The sequence below is a fragment of the Lynx rufus genome, unplaced genomic scaffold, assembly GCF_022079265.1.
Source record: "Lynx rufus isolate CCGP_SWC_20201006 ecotype Redwood Valley unplaced genomic scaffold, mLynRuf1.p SCAF_5, whole genome shotgun sequence".
Taxonomy (NCBI): domain Eukaryota; kingdom Metazoa; phylum Chordata; class Mammalia; order Carnivora; family Felidae; genus Lynx; species Lynx rufus.
This window is the reverse complement of record NW_025814867.1, coordinates 51,287,852-51,306,838: the sequence shown is the minus strand read 5'-3', so window position 1 is coordinate 51,306,838 and position 18,987 is coordinate 51,287,852. Positions and strand designations below refer to the sequence as shown.

At 35.2% G+C, this 18,987-nt stretch overlaps 1 protein-coding gene across 2 annotated transcripts in view; it reads left to right on the top strand.

Annotated features, from left to right (window-relative positions):
- VEPH1 (ventricular zone expressed PH domain containing 1) overlaps window positions 1-18,987 on the top strand; it is a 235,637-nt gene that overhangs the window by 166,822 nt on the left and 49,828 nt on the right. Inside the window, exons 9-10 of one of the 2 annotated variants that reach the window (XM_047100255.1) lie at window positions 12,136-12,275; window positions 16,556-16,690. In XM_047100255.1, coding sequence (XP_046956211.1) covers window positions 12,136-12,275; window positions 16,556-16,690 — 275 coding nt within the window. The remainder of the gene's footprint in view (window positions 1-12,135; window positions 12,276-16,555; window positions 16,691-18,987) is intronic. The other variant, XM_047100256.1, reaches the window with a different exon arrangement.

Genomic DNA, 18,987 nt, shown 5'->3' with positions numbered 1-18,987 from the left:
GGGAAAGAAAAGGAGAGGGAGAGAACTCTACCTTCTATAGTAGACAGATGATACTAACAGAGCAAGAGCCAGGTTCATGTGGAGACATGTATACATACCTGGGTTACTATACACACATAATTTCCTTGTTTTATCAGCTGAGAGGGCCAAGGAGCAATGGCACTCCAGTAGCAACAAACATACCTAGTACCCAGATCTTAGTTTCTAACACCATTTTCCAATAAAAGGAACCCGAAATCCTTGGAGAAACAGCTGATTCTATAACAGGGCAGGAAACAATCATGATGAGCCTGGAGTATCTTTTATTTAGTGCTATAAAGTAAGGAAGTGCTCAAAGACAAAACAAAACAAAACCACACACACAATGGTGGGAGCACTTCAAATGAACATAGAAGCCAACGAAAGAGCTCCTAATGGCCAAAGCTGAAACAATTAGAGCAATAAAATAAATAAAATAGTCCTGAATTATAAAATAAATATCCACAAGTACATACTGATAGAATAATTGACTAAATCGTTTGAATTAAATAACTGCAGGAGGAAGAGACAAATACGTACAGAATCCTACATAATTTATGTAGCTATTCTGACCACAAAGAGGTGGAGCAGACTTCCCACACCTTAAATGTGAGCTACACATAATGACTTCCTTTCAAAGAGTATAGTGTGCAAAGTGGGGGGAAAGGAGTACATTTATAGTAGACAAACCTGGTAAACACTACCTCAGCCAGGTGATCAAGGTCAACATCAAAGTTATGTCATGATCAGCAAATGTACTCTTGACGTGACATGATGAAAATAACACTTTACCTCTGTGGTCTTCCTCTCCAAAACTCAAAATCTCAGTCTAATTGTGAGAGAGAAACAGACAAACTCAATCTGAGGGACATCCCACAAAATGTATAACGAAAGTACTCTCAAAACTGTGAATGTCATCAAAAACAAGGAAAGTCTGAGAAATTGCCATAGCCAAGAGGAGCCTAGAGATACACAATGAATAAATGTCACGTGGTATCTTGAATGGGTGGGATCCTGGAACAGAAAGAAGACACTAAGTATAAACAAAGGAACTCTGAATAAACTATCGAGTTAAGTTTGTAACAGTGTATCCATATTAGTTCATTACTTGTAATAAATATACCATATCGAGTTAAGTTTGTAACAGTGTATCCATATTAGTTCATTACTTGTAATAAATATACCATATTAACTTAAGATGTTAATAATAGAGAAACTGGTTGCTTAGTTTATGGGAACGATTAGTTATTCATAAATTTTCTGTAAATCTAAGTTTTCTAAAATAAGAGTTTTTTTGAAAATACTAACAAAATGTTAATATGACACAATGCAGTGCAGGAATAAAAGTGTATGAACTGAGGGAGAAAAGAGATAAAAAGAAAATTCCAAATGATTCCTAAAGACTTTGAAAAAAAGACCGAATGTTTTGTTGTTGTTGTTGTTGTTGTTTTCGTTGTTGTTTTTAATATAGCTGACACGGGTCCTGAGTTCAGTCTCATAATATAGCCAACACACAATGTTACATTCATTTCAGGTGTATAACTTAGTGATCTGACAAGTTTATACATTACACTATGTTCACGACAAATTTAGCTACCATTTGCCCCATGACATCGCTATTACAGTATCATCGGCTGTATTCCATCTTCTCTACATTGTATTCCTGTGACTTTCCTCATTCCATAACTGTAGGCCTATATCTCCCTCCCCCCCCTCACCTATTTTGCCCAAGCCCCCACACCCCTCTTGTCTGGCAACCATCAGTTTGTTCTCTGTATTTGTAGTTCTGATTCTGCTTTTTGTTGATTTATTCTTTTTTTTTTTTTTTTTAGATTCCATTTATGAGTGGAATCATACAGTATTTGTCTTTCTCAGTGTGGCTTATTTCACTTAGGACAATACTCTCTAGGCCCATCCATGTTGTCTCAAATGGCAAGATCTCATCTTTTCTTATGGCTGTGTAATATTCCATTGTGTATACATACCACATTTTCTGTATCCATTTGTCTGTTGATCGACACAGGTTGCTTCCATGTCTTGGCTACTGTAAATAATGCTGCAGTAAACATAGGGGTTTACATTTCTACCAACACACACAAGGGTTTTTTTTCCCCTCCACATCCTTGCCAACACTTGTTATTTCTTATAATTTTGATTTTAGCCATTTGAACTGGTGTAAGTGATCTCTTATTGTGGTTGTGGTTTGAATTTCCCTGATGATTAGTGATGTTGAACCTCTGCTCACATGTCTGCTAGCCATTTGTATATCTTCTTTGGAAAAATGTCTATTCAAGTTCTCTGCTCATTTTAAAATCAGATTTTTTTTTAGTGTTGAGATGCACAAATTCTTTATATATTTTGGATATTAACAGCTTATTGAATATATCATTTGCAAATATCTTCTCCCATTCAGTAGGTTATCTTTTTGTTGATGGTTTTACTGTGCAAAAGTTTTCTTTTTGTTGATATACTCCCAATAATTTATTTTTGCTTTTGTTTCCCTTGCCTCAGGAGATATATCTAGAAAAATGTTGCTATGGCCAATGTCAGAGAAATTACTGCCTGTGTTCTCTTCTATTTTTTTTTAAATTTTATTGATTTATTTATTTTTAAATTTACATCCAAGTTAGTTAACATATAGTGCAATAATGATTTCAGGAGTATATTCCAGTGATTCGTCCCCTATGCATAACAACAGTGCTGATGCCAACTAGTGTCTTCCTTAATGCCTCTTACCCATTTAGCCCATCCCCTCCACCCACAACCCCTCCAGCAACCCTCAGTTTGTTCTCCGTATTTAAGTCTTTCATGTTTTGTCTCTTCCTTGTTTTTATATTATTTTTGCTTCCCTTCCCTTATGTACATCTGTTTTGTATCTTAAATTCCACATATGAGTGAAGTCATATGATATTTGTCTTTCTCTGATTCACTAATTTCACTTACCATTATACACTCTAGTTCCATCCATGTAGTTACAAATGGCAAGATTTCATTCTTTTGGATTCTGAATAATACTCCCTTGTATATACATACCACATCTTCTTTATCCATTCATCTGTCATGGGACATTTGGGCTTTTTCCATACTTTGGCTGTTGTCAATAGTGCTGCTATAAACATTGGGGTGCATGTGTCCCTTCTAAACAACACACCTGTGTTTCCTTGGATAAATACCTAGTAGTGCAATTGCTGGGTCCATATTGAGGAACCTCCATACTGTTTTCCCGAGTGACTGCACCAGTTTGCGTTCCCACAAGCAGTGCACAAGAGATCCTCTTTCTCCATATCCTCGCCAACATCTGTCATTACCTGAGTTGTTAATTTTAGCCATTCTGACTGGAGTAAGGTGGTATCTCATTGTGGTTTTAGTTTGTATTTCCCTGATGATGAGTGATATTGAGCATTTTTTCATGTGTCAGTTGGCCATCTGGATATCTTCTTTGGAGAAGTGTCTATTCATGTCTTTTGCCCATTTCTTCACTGGATTATTGTTTTTTGGGTGTGGAATTTGGTGAGTTCTTTATAGATTTTGGATTCTAACCCTTTGTCTGATATATCATTTGCAAATATCTTCTCCCATTCCGTTGGTTGCCAATCAGTTTTGCTGAATGTTTCTTCACCATGCAGAAGCTTTTTATCTTGATGAGGTCCCAATAGTTCATTTTTGCTTTTGTTTCTCTTGCCTCCAGAGACTTGTTGACTAAGAAGTTGCTGCAGCCAAGGTCAAAGATGTTTTTGTCTGCTTTATTCTCTAGGATTTTGATGGCTTCCTGTCTTACATTTAGGCCTTTCATCCATTTTGAGTTTATTTTTGTGTATGGTGTAAGAAAGTGGTCCAGGTTTATTCTTCTGCATGTTGCTGTCCAGTTTTCCCAGTGCCATTTGCTGAAGAGACACTCTTTATTCCATTGGATATTCTTTCCTGCTTTGTCAAGGATTAGTTGGCCATATATTTGTCAGTTCATTTCTGAGTTCTCTATTCTGTTCCATTGATCTGAGTGTCTGTTTTTGTGCCAGTGCCATACTGTCTTGATGATTACAGCTTTGTAATACATCTTGAGGGGTTGTGATGCCTCCAGCTTTGGCTTTCTTTTTCAGGATTGCTTTGGCTATATGGGGTCTCTTCTGGTTCCATACAAACTTTAGGATTATTTGTTATAGCTCTGTGAAGAATGCTGGTGTTATTTTGATAGAGATTGCATTGGATATGTAGATTGCTTTGGGTAGTACTGATATTTTAAATATTTGTTCTTCCAATCCAGGAGCATGGAATATTTTTCCTTTGTGTGTGTGTCTTTTTCAATTCCTTTCAGAAGCTTTCTATAGTTTTCAGTGTATATATTTTTCACCTCTTTGGTTAGGTTTATTCCTAGGTATTTTATGGTTTTTGGTGCAATTGTAAATGGGATCAATTCCTTGATTTCTCTTTCTGTTACTTCATTATTGGTGTCTAGAAATGCAGCTGATTTCTGTGTATTGATTTTATATCTTGCAATTTTGCTGAATTCATGGATCAGTTATAGCAGTGGTTTTGTGGAATCTTTGGGTTTTCCATATAGAGTATCATGTCGTCTGTGAAGAGTGGAAGTTTGACTTCCTCCTGGTCGATTTGGATGCCTTTTATTCCTTTGTGTTGTCTGATTGCTAAGGCTAGGACTTCAAATACTATGTTGAATAACAGTGGTGAGAGTGGACATCCCTGTCTTGTTCCTGACCTTAGGGGAAAACTCGTTTTTCCCCATTGAGGATGATACTAGCTGTGGGTCTTTCATATATGACTTTTATGATCTTGACATATGATCCTTCTATCCCTACTTTCTTGAGGGGTTTTATCAAGAAAGAATGCTGTATTTTGTCAAATACTTTCTCTGCCTCTATTAAGAGGATCATGTGGTTCTTTTCCTTTTTTTATTGATGTGATGCATCACATTGATTGTTTTGCAGAAATTCAACCAGCCCTGCATCCCAGGTATAAATCTCACTTGGTTGTGGTGAATAATTCTTTTAATGTGGTGTTGGATCTGGTTGGTTAGTACATTGTTGAGGATTTTTGCATAGATCTTCTAAGATTTTTATGGTTTCAGGTCTCACATTTAAGTCTTTAATCCATTTTGATTTATTTTTGTGTATGGTGTAAGAAAGTGGTCAAGTTTCTTTTGCATGTAGCTGACCAGTTTCCCCAACACTAATTGTTGAAGAGATTATCTTTTTTCCAATTGGATATTCTTTTCTCCTTTGTCATAGATTAATTGTCCATATAAACGTGAATTTAGTTCTAGGTTCTCTATTCTGTTATATTGATCTATGTGTCTGTTATTTGTGCCAGTACCATACTGTTTTGATTACTACATACTTACAGTGTATCTTGAAATCTGGAATTATGATACCTCTAGCTTTGTTCTTTCTCAGGATTGCTTTGATTATTCAGGGTCTTCTGTGGTTCCATACAAATCTGAGTATTATTTGTTCTAGTTTTGTGAAAAATGCTATTGGTATTTTGATAGGGATTACACTGAATCTGTAGATGCTTAGGTAATATGGACACCTTGACAATACTAATTCTTCCACTCCATGAGCATGTAGTATCTTTCCATATGTTTGTGTCATCTTCAGTTTCTTTCATCAGAAAGAATACCCCTAGGTATTTATTCTTTTGGTACAATTGTAAATGGTGTTGCTTTTTAAATTTCTCTTTCTGTGACTTCATTGTTAGTGTATAGAACACTACCAATTTCTGTGTATCAATTTTGTATTCTGCCACTTCACTGAATTTATGTACTATTTCTAATAGTTTTTTTGGTGGAATCTTTAGGATTTTCTATATGTAGTATCATGTCATCTGCAAATAGTGAAAGTTTTACTTCTTCTTTACCAATATGGATGCCTCTTATTTCTTTTTCTTGTCTGATTACTATGGCTAGGACTTCTAGTAATATGTTGAAGAAAAGTAGTGAGAATGAACACCCTTTTCTTATTCCTGACCCCCAAAAAAAACCTCAGCTGTTTACCACTGAGGATTATGTTAGCTGGGGTTTACCATACATGCCTTTATTATGTTGAAGTATGTTTCCTCTAACCCCATTTTTTTGAGTTTTTATCATGAATGGATGTTCAATGTTGTGAAATGCTTTTTCAGCATCTATTGAAATGATCATATGATTTTTATCCTTTGTTTTGTTGATGTGTATGACATTGATTTATTTGTGACTATTGAACCATCTTGCATCCCAGGAATAAATCCCACCTGATTGTGGTGAACAGTCTTTTTAATGTATTGTTATATATGATTTGCTAATATTTTGTAGAAGATTTTTGAATTTATGTTCATCAGGGGTATTGGCCTGAAGTTTTCTTTTTTGGTGGTATCTTTGTCTGGTTTTGATATCAGGGTAATTAATGCTAGACTTACAGAATGTATTTGGAAGCTTTCTTTCCTCTTGTATTTTTTGGAATAGTTTGAGGAGAATAACTATTAACTCTTGTTTAGATGTCCAGTAGAATTCAGCTGTGAATCCATATAGTCCTGGAATTTTATTTTTTGGTAGTTTTCTTTATTACCAGTTCAATTTAATTACTTATAATCAGTCTGTGAGATTTTCTGTTTCTTCCTGCTTCAGTTTTGGAAGATTCTATGTTTCTAGAAGTGTATCTACCTCTAGGTTGTCCAGTTTGTTGGCATAAAATTTTTCATAATATTTTCTTGAAATCCTTTGTATTTCTGTGGTCTCAGTTGTTACTTCTCCTCTTTCATTTCTGATTTTATTTATTTGGGTCCTTTATCCATTGTTCTTGGTAAGTCTACTTAACGGTTTGTCAGTTTGGTTTATATTTTCAAATAACCAGGTCTTGGTTTCATTAATTTTTTCATACTGTTTTTTTTTAACTCTCTACATCATTCATTTCCACTCTGATCTTTATTATTTCCTTTTTTCTACTCACCTTGCACATTGTTCTTTTTCTAGTTCCCTTAGGCATAAGGTTAGATTGTTTATTGAGGTTTTTTTCTTATTTCTTGAGGTAGGTCTGAATTGCTATATACTTTTCTCTTAGGACTGCTTTTACTGTGTCTCTGAGATTTTGAAACTTTGTGTTTTCATTTGTCTCCATTTATTTTTTTTTTCTTCCTTGATTGTTTCATTGACCCATTGGTTTACTATCATGTTGCTTAGTCTCCATGTCTTTGTGTTTTTTCCAGTTTTGTTCCTGTGATGTATTTCTAGTTTCATACCATTGTGATTGGGAAAGATGCACAGTATGATTTCAATCCTCTTTGATTTATTGAGTCTTGTTTTATGGCCTAATATGTGATCTGTTCTGGAGAATGTCCGTGTGCACTTGAAAAGTGTATTCTGTTGTTTTTGGATGGGATGTTCTGTATATATCTGTTATGCCCATCTGGTCCAATGTGCCATTCAAAGACATTATTTCCTGGGGCACCTAGGTGGGTCAGTTGGTTAAGCGTCTGACTTCGTCTCAAGTCATGAACTCATGGTTCGTGAGTTTGAGCCCCACATCAGGCTCTCTGCTATTAGTGCAGAGCCCACAGAGGATCCCCTGTCTCCCTCACTCTCTGCCCCTCCCTTGCTCACTCGCTCTCTCAAAAATAAATAAACATTTAAAAAAATGTCTCCTTATGGATTTTCTGTCTGGATGACCTATCCATTGACATAAGTGGAGTGTTAAAGATTTTCTTTTTCTTTTTCTCCTTTTCTTTCCCTTTTTATTCTCTTCTCCACTATATATACATATGTATGTATGTAATTGCCATTCTTTCCATATACTATATGTATATATAGTCATATTTTACATCTTTTTATTCATACTTTTCCACTTCTCCACTATATATATATATATATATATATATATATATGTATACATATATATATATAGTCATATTTTACATCTTTTTATTCATATTTTTCTTATGCCTAATTATGGCCATTTCTTTTCCACTTAAAGAAATCCCTTTAACATTTCTTATAAGGCTGGTTTCATGGTGATAAGTTCCTTTATCTTTTGTTTGTCTGGGAAACTCTTACCTCAACTTCAAATCTGAATGATAACCTTACCAGTTAGAGTATTTCTGGTTGTAGGTTTTTTTCTTTTCAGCACTTTGAACATATCATGCCACTTCCTTCTGGCTTGCAAAGTTTCTGCTAAAAATTAGTTTATAGTCTTAAAGCTTTTCCCTTGTAGTGACTTTTTGTTTCTCTCTCACTGCTTTTATGATTCTCTGTTTATCTTCAATCTTTGACATTTTAATTATTATGTGCTATGGTGTAGACTTACTTGGGTTCATCTTGTTTGGAATCTCTGTTTCTTGGACTTCAATGTCTATTTCTCTTCTTAGGTTAGGGAAGTTTTCAGTTATTATTTCTTGACATAAGTTTCTACACCTCTTTCTTTTTTTTTTTTTTTCCTACAATGTGAATGTTTTTTGGCTTGATGTTGTCCGAGAGATCCCTTAATTATCCTCATTTTAAAAAATCCTTTTCTCTTTTTGCTATTCAGCTTGTGTGCTTTCTATTACCCTGTCTTCCAGATCAATGATATGTCTTCTGCATTTTCTTGTCTATTGTTGATTCCCTCTAGTATGTTTTTTGTTTCAGTTATTGTATTCTTCAATTCTTATTGGTTCTTTTTAATATTTTCTATGTCTTTATTGAAGGTCTCTGCATTCTTCCATTCTTTTATCTAGTCCAGTGAGTATCTTTGTGATCATTACTTTAAATTCTTTATCAGGCATATTGTTTATCTCTATTTCATTTAGTTCTTTTTCTGAGTTTTTTTTTTTTCTTGTTCTTTCTTTGGAGCATATTCCTCTGTCTCCCCAGTTTTCTTGCTTTTCTCTGTTTGTCTCTGTGGATAAGATGAAATGACTACTTCTAAAGTTGAAGAAGTGATCTTGTGTATGGTGTTCCTTAGGCAGACTGTGTGTGCTTAGTGACTTTTGTCGGCTGACTGGAGGTGTGGCTGTATATCTTTTAAACCATGGGATGTCTCCATTTCCCTTGCTGTTTTCTTGCCATTCTTTCCATTTTGGTTGCTCAGTAGCTGTTCAGTCAGCCCTCAGTTCTTCACGAAGAATTATTCTATTGATAGGTGTAATGTGGTGTGTTCCAGGGTGAAAGTGAGTTCAGAGTTTTTTCTTATGTTGCCATCTTGAACTGAAACATGCTCTTGTATTTTGTATCATAGCTTTAAATCTCTCCATGTGTGTGATGTATATTTTGAACATTTCAACTTATAATACATTGTATTATACAATTATTGATGTTCATGTTAACTTCAGTATTTATAAAGACCACAGCAAATCCTTTATTTTTTACAAAGATAAGCTGTTATCTACAAAAAGAAAGAAATAATCAGATTTGGTGGAATATGCAAAGCATTCTATATTAAGCAAAGCATGGCCTTCAACATTTACTCTATAAAAATAAATAACCCTTTGACATCAAATGTGGAAGAAAAATTATCATAATGACCCAGATACACTATCTCACTACCTGGAATTACCTTAAACTTCATGCCTTATGTGATTTTTTTCCTGGATGTTCCCTTCATTTAAAATGCTGGTCTCCTCCCAACTTTTTCTAAGTTCAAAATATTGGTTATCTTTCAAAGTGACCCCAAATATTTCCTCTTCCATGAAGATTCCTCTTATTCCCCAATGAAAACAGCTGCTCATTTCTCTGAGCAATCAGAATTGTGTGTTCCTCCATTATCCCATGGACTTACAACAATTTATGTTTTACTTATAGATGTTTCTCCCATTTGGCTGTAAGCTTCTTAAGAACAGGGTCAATATCCTGGTCCTTCTTGCTCTCCACATAGTGCCTGACATTCATTATTCATCCAGCAATCATTCACTGCATGCCTACCATTCAATACCACAGAGTGAACATAAGGGAGAAAATTGCAGCAAAAAATTAACAACTAAATGTTAGTGTTGTGGAGAAATTTTCCAAGTTAGGAAACTCTGAAAAAAATGAGGAAAAAAATGTTGCCACAGATCAGGTTATGGAAAGAATTAACAGAAGATATCACAGAACTGGTTTATTTTTATAACCAACATATCTGCTTCTAAGATACAAACCCCTCTCTTCTACTGCTTTGCCCATTTTTGTGATCTGAGACCCCTGTGGTTTGTGTATAGAAAGCTGGTAGACCCAGGGTGAGTAAAATAAATCTAATCAATGTTCATCTGCAAAAGAAAACACGAATTAGCAGTGAGAATCTAAGGGAAGGAAAAGACAAAACCTTTTTTTCTTGGCAGAGGCCTGAGGCCCAACTTGTGACTGTCAAGCTACTGCATAAGTTCTTAGTAAAGAACTTGTTCTCTTTTGAAACCTTCTGTCAAAGCAAAACATATTGCTGTCTCAGCATGTACATCAGAGCTAGATTTATTTCAAATACCATTTTTGTGTGTATACTCTTATTGAATACTTGGCTTCCTGCTTCTCTAGTATTTATTAAACTCAATTTTTCAGAACATCTGTACTAAAATATTTTTAGTTACCACTTTCAAATAATTTCTGGTAGGGCAATGTTAGGCCAATATTGTGCTTAATTCTATACTCTGAGGACTTTCTTTCTCAATGCAGGGCGTCCTGGTCTTTTCCACTGAACCTTCAGTCACTCTTTACATCTCATGATCCATTCATCCACAGAATGCAGAAATGCTTTCTGATTTTATACAAGGTTATTGGATACTTGAACCCAATTTTTTAAAATTCCCTAAAGCAATTAACCTCACAAAAGCATCCTCTTCCATACCAATGTCTTAGAATCACAGAAAGTTGTTAACTATTAAGATCTCTGTATATATTTCTAAATTGATCTGTAGCTCTATTTTATTTCTAATGCCTTCTCTTCTAATGTGTCATTGGCTGTTCATCTTTAATTCTTCCAAACTCTTTCTGAAAAACCTGTTATTCCTTCACAACTGAGCCCTTATGGTGCACAGATAAGTCTCCCCAATTTTCTAGGGAACCCCAGGGTAGTCTTAGGTGGGGACTGACTGTCATGTTATTAGGGTCCCCATCAACTTTTAATAAATTATAACCCATATTTCCATTTTTAAAGTAGTACATACTAAAATCCAATGATTTTCAAAATATTTCATTTAAAATATCAGCTTAACTCTGAAAGAATAAATACCCTATGCATTATCAAATGATAGATTTAAAAATTCCCAGTATAGAAGAGCCTAAAGTATCCTAAAATGGCATCAGCTCAGCTGAGTTCAAATCCTGGCTCTGCCCCAGATTGGGTAGACTTGAGGAGTTTTTCTGGATCCCTGAGCATCATTCATCTTTCTAGATGCCCTATCAAGCATCTATTGCATGCCATAAGCCAACATCATAGTGGTAAACAAGTCATTCACAGTGGTTCACTAAGCTGACATGCCAATGCACTAAATTTCCTCATTTTTAAAATAAAAATAGTAACACCCATCTTGTAGGGTGTAAAAATTAAATGGCTTCTTGCCACCTCTGCTCCATGGCACCACCACCATCCTCCCCCCCGCCCCCGCTTTCTTATCCATAAAAGATGATCTCAGTAAGTTTCCCTGCTGAACCTCTTCAATATGAAATAAGCTTTTCTAACCAGACCAGGCCAGCTCACAGGAAGCCACACCTCCAGCTGAGTTATTCTGGGGGCTGTCTTTGTGGCCCCTGCACAACTATGAGAACAGTGTCACTGGTTCATGTCATACTATCCACTGCCCAGAAAATGCCTGGGTTTCCTCCATGCATTTTCTTATCCTTCCCACATTATCATTTCAAAGTGCCCATTCAGATGGAAACAACACTGTATCTCCCTTATTATTGGCAAGAGGTTTTCTTTCTTCCAGGTGAGTTGCTTAGAGATTCCTCATGCATTATTAGTTGAAACAAGGGAAGGACGGATAGAAAGAATATACCTTGTTGAAAGCATCTTTTAGTTAAATCTACATTCCATGGAATGGATCCACACCCAAATACACAGTTGTTTGGAGTTATTGGTTCAAAGACTGAAAACTGAAGAATGTATTTCTAAAGGTGTTTGTATGTTGAAGTATAAAGTGTAACTCCGGAAGGAATCCATGTTTAATGCTGTGTACATTTGTTTCTAGATTCTGTTAGAAGTTGTGTAGCAAAGTTGTTCTTTACCTGCTCCCTGAAGGGTCATTACTGCCTCTACAGTAAATCCAGTTTTATTCTCATCAGCCAAGAGCCTCAGCCATGGATCCAGATCATGTTCCTCTTTCAGCAGGTGTGTATATCCATGCTTGTCATGGCTCCGTAGTGAGTTGGTGGGGTATGAGTTTATAATCATTTTTACTGAATTTTTCTTTGACTAGAGTTCGATGTAAACAACAGCAACACATACACATTTCATTAGTAATTTTTAACATGGGTTTTCTATATTTTAGGATAGTTTCTTTATAAAAGACCTTGGATTAGCATCAAGGAGGCCAAACCTATTAATAGCATGAATATTCTTAGTTGGAAAAAGAAGAAGAAAAGAGAAAATACTTCTGTCACACAATAACAAAAACAGCTTATTTGGAGGAATAGCTTTCTTTATGTAGAGTTTGTCTTTATTTCTCCACAGCCTTCCAATCTCCAATTAATTTTAGTGTCAACATATCCTTTTTGACATTATTAAGATACGGGAATGCCACCTTTCCCCATAGATGTTATGTATATAGGTAAAATTACATAAAGAGGAAATTTCAACTTAATGAACAACTTAATGCAAACATTTTAGCATCAAAAGAGATTCTTGAATATTTGGAAATACTTATCTTGAATATATTAAACTTTCACATAAAATTTAAATATAGACTATAAAATGTAAATAATAGAAGGAATATCAGACATCATTTTTACAGATAAGAAAATTAAAGGCAGAACTCAGAACACCTGACACCTGACTCAGTGGTCTCTGTGGTCTTTTCCTAGTAGCACATGTGTTAAAAAATGAAATGTGGAGTCACAGGCAGGAGCAGGAAGGGGTGAAACAGAACATGAATGTTAAAAAATAGGTAAAAATTAGGCAAGGCATGCCTGGGTGGCTCAATCGGTTAAGCATCCAACTCTTGATTTTGGCTCAGGTCGTGATCTCAAAGTTCATGAGTTTGAGCCCCGCATCAGGCTCTGCACTGAGCATGGAACCCACTTGGGATTCTCTCTCTCCCTTTCTCTCTCTGCCCCTCCCCTGCACTCTCTCTCTCTCAAATAAATTTTAAAAAATAAAATAATAAAGAAATTGTGGTTTATATACACAATGGAATACTACTTGGCAATGAGAAAGAATGAAATATGGCCTTTTGTAGCAACGTGGCTGGAACTGGAGAGTGTTATGCTAAGTGAAATAAGTCATACAGAGAAAGACAGATACCATATGTTTTCACTTTTATGTAGATCCTGAGAAACTTAACAGAAGACCATGGGGGAGGGGAAGGAAAAAAAAAAAAGAGAGAGGTTAGAGTGGGAGAGAGCCAAAGCATAAGAGACTCTTAAAAACTGAGAACAAACTGAGGGTTGATGGGGGGTGGGAGGAAGGGGAGGGTGAGTGATGGGTAGTGAGGAGGGCACCTTTTGGGATGAGCACTGGGTGTTGTATGGAAACCAATTCGACAATAAATTTCATATTAAAAAGATAAATAAAATAAAATAAAATATTTCTATAAGAGCACCTATCAAAGTAACCAACCAGATAATTACATTTCTTTATAAAGAAAATGAAAGCTTACTAAGAAAAATGAATTTTAATGCTGAATAGATCGTAATCATAAAATGGAACTATAGTAATTAAGAGACAACTTAGACATGCCTTAGGAATACCATCTTTTCCTATATGAAGACTTTAAAAAAAAACACTTAATAATATCTCATAGAGAACAACTCACAGTTTGATGTGAACCAAATTTATGTGACTATAAAAAGCAGCATTTTTTTTTCCTTTTCTTGAACTGACCTTATTATTCTTCTACTTATATTTTTCAAATAGTTTTCATCAGTGATTTTGTATTTGGTTTCATTGTTGGCTTTGTTCTTCTTAGTTGTCAGTTTTCAGAAAATAAACCAAAAACTTGATTTTATTTTTGCCCCTTTAGTCTTGTTTTATTGATTTAGTCTGATTCTTATGTTTCTCTTTAAGCAAAATCACGCAAAAGTATCTATAGTTTATGCTGCTTTTCTTCTTTGTTAATTTTACTATGTTTCCTTTCTTTTTCCACATGCTTGTTATTGGGTAGTCTGGGTGAATCCTGACTTGTGATTAAACAATAATCAAATCTTTGACTTGATCATTATAAACCCAGTACTAGCCTTTTATGCTGGGTCAGACTCTTTCTTTTCTCTGTCAATTTAACACATTCATGGAATTCTCAACTTCACAGATTCCGATCTCAATGATCCTTTTTGGAATGGTGATTAGTTAAATCAGGTCCTATTTTTCTTCAAGTGAAAAATCATATGCTGTGTAAGTTTCTGATAATAATTAAGAAACTCCCAGATGTGTCCACATTATGGGTTGTATAATTAATCTGTTATGGGCTCTTAGACTTTTTTAATCTGTAAGCTACTTATTTGGGGTATGAGATCCTCCACCTTTCTTCACTCAGTATAAAAAACAGCTTATCTTGGTGATGGTAATAATTAAATTTTTCTGGGAAAAAACTTATTGGTTTTCATTTAGTAAATTGAAACTTTGTACACACAGACCACCTAAATCCCCATAAGCTAATTCTTGGGCAATCACTGACACAGAAAATAAAATTTTATAAACCATTTCCATTATTTTACCAGACCTCACATATAAAGGATAATACACATGGTATTATAAGTATATAAATAATATTTTATGCCCTTTATTATGTTCTATGTTTTTATAAAATTGTTCCTTTGAATTAAAATACTTCTCACTTTATAGATAGCACAACACAATGTTTAAATGACTATTAAACACGATTGATTAGTAAATATATAAACAACTTAAATCTTCCTTTAAAACTTTGTTTTCATTGACTTAAATGAAATATAGGTAAATGTGATTTTTTAAAAATTTATATCCAAGTTACTTAGCATATAGTGCAACAATGATTTCAGGACTAGATTCCTTAGTGCCCTTTACCCATTTAGCCCATCCCCCCTCCCACAACCCTTCCAGTAACCCTCTGTTCTCCATATTTAAGTGTTTCTTATGTTTTGTCCCCCTCCCTGTTTTTATATTATTTTTGCTTCCCTTCCCTTGTGTTCATCTGTTCTGTGTATTAAAGTCCTCATATGAGTGAGGTTATATGTGTTTGTCTTTCTCTGACTAATTTCGCTTAACATAATACCCTCTAGTTCCATCCACGTAGTTGCAAATGGCAAGATTTCATTGTTTTTGCCTGCCAGGTAATACTCTATTGTGTGTGTGTGTGTGTGTGTGTGTGTGTGTGTGTGTGTACCACATCTTCTTTATCCATTCATCCATCAATGGACATTTGGGCTCTTTCCATACTTTGGCTATTGCTGCTAGTGCTGCTATAAACATGGGGTGGGCATGTGCCCCTTCAAAACAGCATACCTGTATCCCTTGGATAAATACCTAGTCGTGCAATTGCTAGGTCGTAGGGTAGTTCTATTTTTAATTTTTTGAGGAACCTCCACACTGTTTTCCCGAGTGACTGCACCAGTTTGCATTCCCACCAGCAGTGCAAAAGAGATCCTCTTTCTCTGCATCCTCGCCAACATCTGTTGTTGCCTGCGTTGTTAATGTTAGCCATTCTGATAGGTGTAAGGTGGTATCTCATTGTGGTTTTGATTTGTATTTCCCTGATGATGAGTGATGTTGAGCATTTTTTCATGTGTTGGTTGGCCATCTGGATGTCTTCTTTGGAGAAGTGTCTATTCATGTCTTTTGCCCATTTCCTCACCGGATTATTTGTTTTTTGGGTGTTGAGAAAGGTGATTTTCTCTACATAAATAATCTTATTTTTCAGAACTTAGACTATTAGATCTAGGAATAGTCACCCCTAAATGCCCAAAAAAACACCCAAAAAAGTGTTTTTGTTTCCCCCACCACCCACTCATACTGTTCATGTTTGAGCTGTTGCATAATGAACTTTTAGTCATTTTACTTCTAGCCTTCATGATCTACCCTGTATAAACTGATTTGATATTTGTACTTTAGTTTTAATTTTATGCCATAATTATCAGATCTTTGCACAAACAAATATGAATATTTATATTAACCATTTTCCAATTAAGTACCATGTTTGGGAAATGATCAAGGTAACACTATGTTACAAAGGTTGGACAAATTTAGAGATCAGTATCAACTGCCTTGGAGTCCTATTCAATAATTTTAATCTTCTATTAAAAAATGAAAAGCCCAAAATGCATCATGTGTTTGATCTTCGAGATAGATTTCTTTGTTGTTTTATTTAAATTTAAACCATGCTGAAGTTCAAACCAAGCCCAAATGGTACCTTGTCATCAATCAAACTTTATTGTTCAGGTAAGAGATAATGTTATGGTTTTCTCATTAATGCCTTTCAGAGCCTGTTTCCTGAGCCACTGTCTATACAGAGTCATTCTGTACAATTCCTCAGAGACCTGTGGGAGAAGACCCAGGCAGACGGTGCTCACAGCTTTGAAACAGCCATGATGGAGTCCACATTTCCACAGCAAAAGGTAAATGTTTGTTCCCTTGGACATGTTATTTCATTATTTTTTAAAAAATTTTTAATAAACAAATTTGATTTATTTAAATTCACATTAGCTAACATATAGTGTAATATTGGTTTTAGGAGTAGAACCCAGTTATTCATCACTTACATATAACACCCAGTGCTCATCCCAACAAGTGCCCTCCGTAATGCCCATCACCCATTTAGTTCGTCCCCCAACCACCTCCCCTCCAGAAATCCTGTTTGTCCTCTGTATTTAAGTCTCTTATGGTTTGCCTCCCTCTCTGTTTTCATCTCATTTTTCCTTCCCTTCCCCTATGTTCATCTGTTTTGCTTCTTAAATTCCATATATGAGTGAAATCATATGATATTTGTGTTTCTCTGACTTATTTCACTTAGCATAATACACCTTGTTGCAAATGGAAAGATTTTATTCTTTTTGATTGCCAAAAGATATATATTCCATTGCGTGTATATATATATATATATATATATATATATGTATATATATATATATACACATATATATATATACATATATATATATATGTATATATATATCTCACATCTTCTTTATCCATTTGTTAGTCAATGGACATTTGAACTCTTTCCATACTTTGGCTGTTGTTGATAGTGCTGCTATAAACATTGGGGTGCATGTGCCTTTTCAAATCAGCGTTTTTGTATTCTTTGGATAAATACCTAGCAGTGCAATTGCTGGGTCATGGGGTAGTTCTATTTTTAATTTTTTTGAGGAATCTCCATACTGTATTCCAGAGTGGCTGCACCCATTTACATTCCCACCAACAGTGCAAAAAACGGTACCCCTTTCTCTGCATTTTCACCAACATCTATTGTTTCCTGAATTGTTAATTTTAGACATTCTGACAGGTGTGAGATGATATTTCATTGTGGTTTTGATGTGTAGTTCCCTGATGATAAATGATATTGAGCCTCCTTTCATGTGTCTGTTAGCCATCTGGATGTCTTCTTTGGAAAGTGTCTATTTATGTCTTCTGCCCATTTCTTCACTGGATTATTTTTTTGGTGTTGAGTTTGATAAGTTCTAATAGATTTTGGATACTAACTTTTTTTAAAAAAAATTAATGTTTATTTATTTTTGAGAGACAGAGTGTGAGCAGGGGAAGGGCAGAGAGACAGAGAATCCAAAGCAGGCTCCAGGCTCTGAACTGTCAGCACAGAGCTCAACATGGGACTTAAACTCAGAAACCGTAAGATCATAACCTGAGCAGAAGTAAGACGCTTAACCAATTGAGCCACACAGGAGCCCCATTGGATACTAACCCTTTATCCTATACGTCATTTGCAAATATCTTCTCCCATTTCATCGTTTGCCTTTTAGTTTAGTTGATTGTTTCCTTTGCTGTACAGAAGGTTTTTATCTTGATGAAGTCCCAATAGTTCATTTTTGCTTTTATTTCTCTTGCCTCTGGAGACATGTCCAGTGAGAAGTTGCTGTGGCTGAGGTCAAAGAGGTTGCTCCGTCTTTTCCCCTCTAGGATTTTGATTGTTTCCTGTATCACATTTAGGTCTTTCATCCATTTTGAATTTATTTTTGTGTATTGTGGAAGAAAGTGGTCCAGTTTCATTTTTCTGCATGTTGTTGTCCAGTTCTCCCAGCACCATTTGCTGAAGAGTCTGTCTTTTTCTCATTGGATAATTGTTCCTGTTTTGTTGAAGACTAGTTGGCCATTCATTTGTGGGTCCATTTCTGGGTTCTCTATTCTGTTTCATTGATCTATGTGTCTATTTTTGTGCCAGTAATGTACTGTCTTGATGTTTACAGCTTTGTATTACAGCTTGAAGTCTGAAACTGTGATTCTTCCAGCTTTGGCTTTCTTTTTCAATATTACTGTGGCTATTTGGTGTCTTTTGTGGTTCCATACAAATTTTAGAATTACTTGTTCTAGCTCTGTGAACAATGCTAATGTTATTTTGATAGGGATTGCATTGAATGTATATATTGCTTTGGGTAGTATAGGCATGGAATGTTTTCCTTTTCTTTGTGTATTCTTCAATTTCTATAGTTTTCAGCATACAGAATTTTTATCTCTTTGGTTAGGTTTATTCCTAGGTATCTTATGGTTTCTGGTGCAATTGTAATGGATGTATTATTTTATTTTTTTAATGTTTGTTTATTTTTGAGAGAGACCAAGAGAGCACAAGTGGGGGAGGGGCAGAGAAAGAGAGGGAGACACAGAATATGAAGCAGGCTCCAGGCTCTGAGCTGTCAGCACAGAGCCTGACATGGGGTTCAAACTCATGAGCTGTGAGATTGTT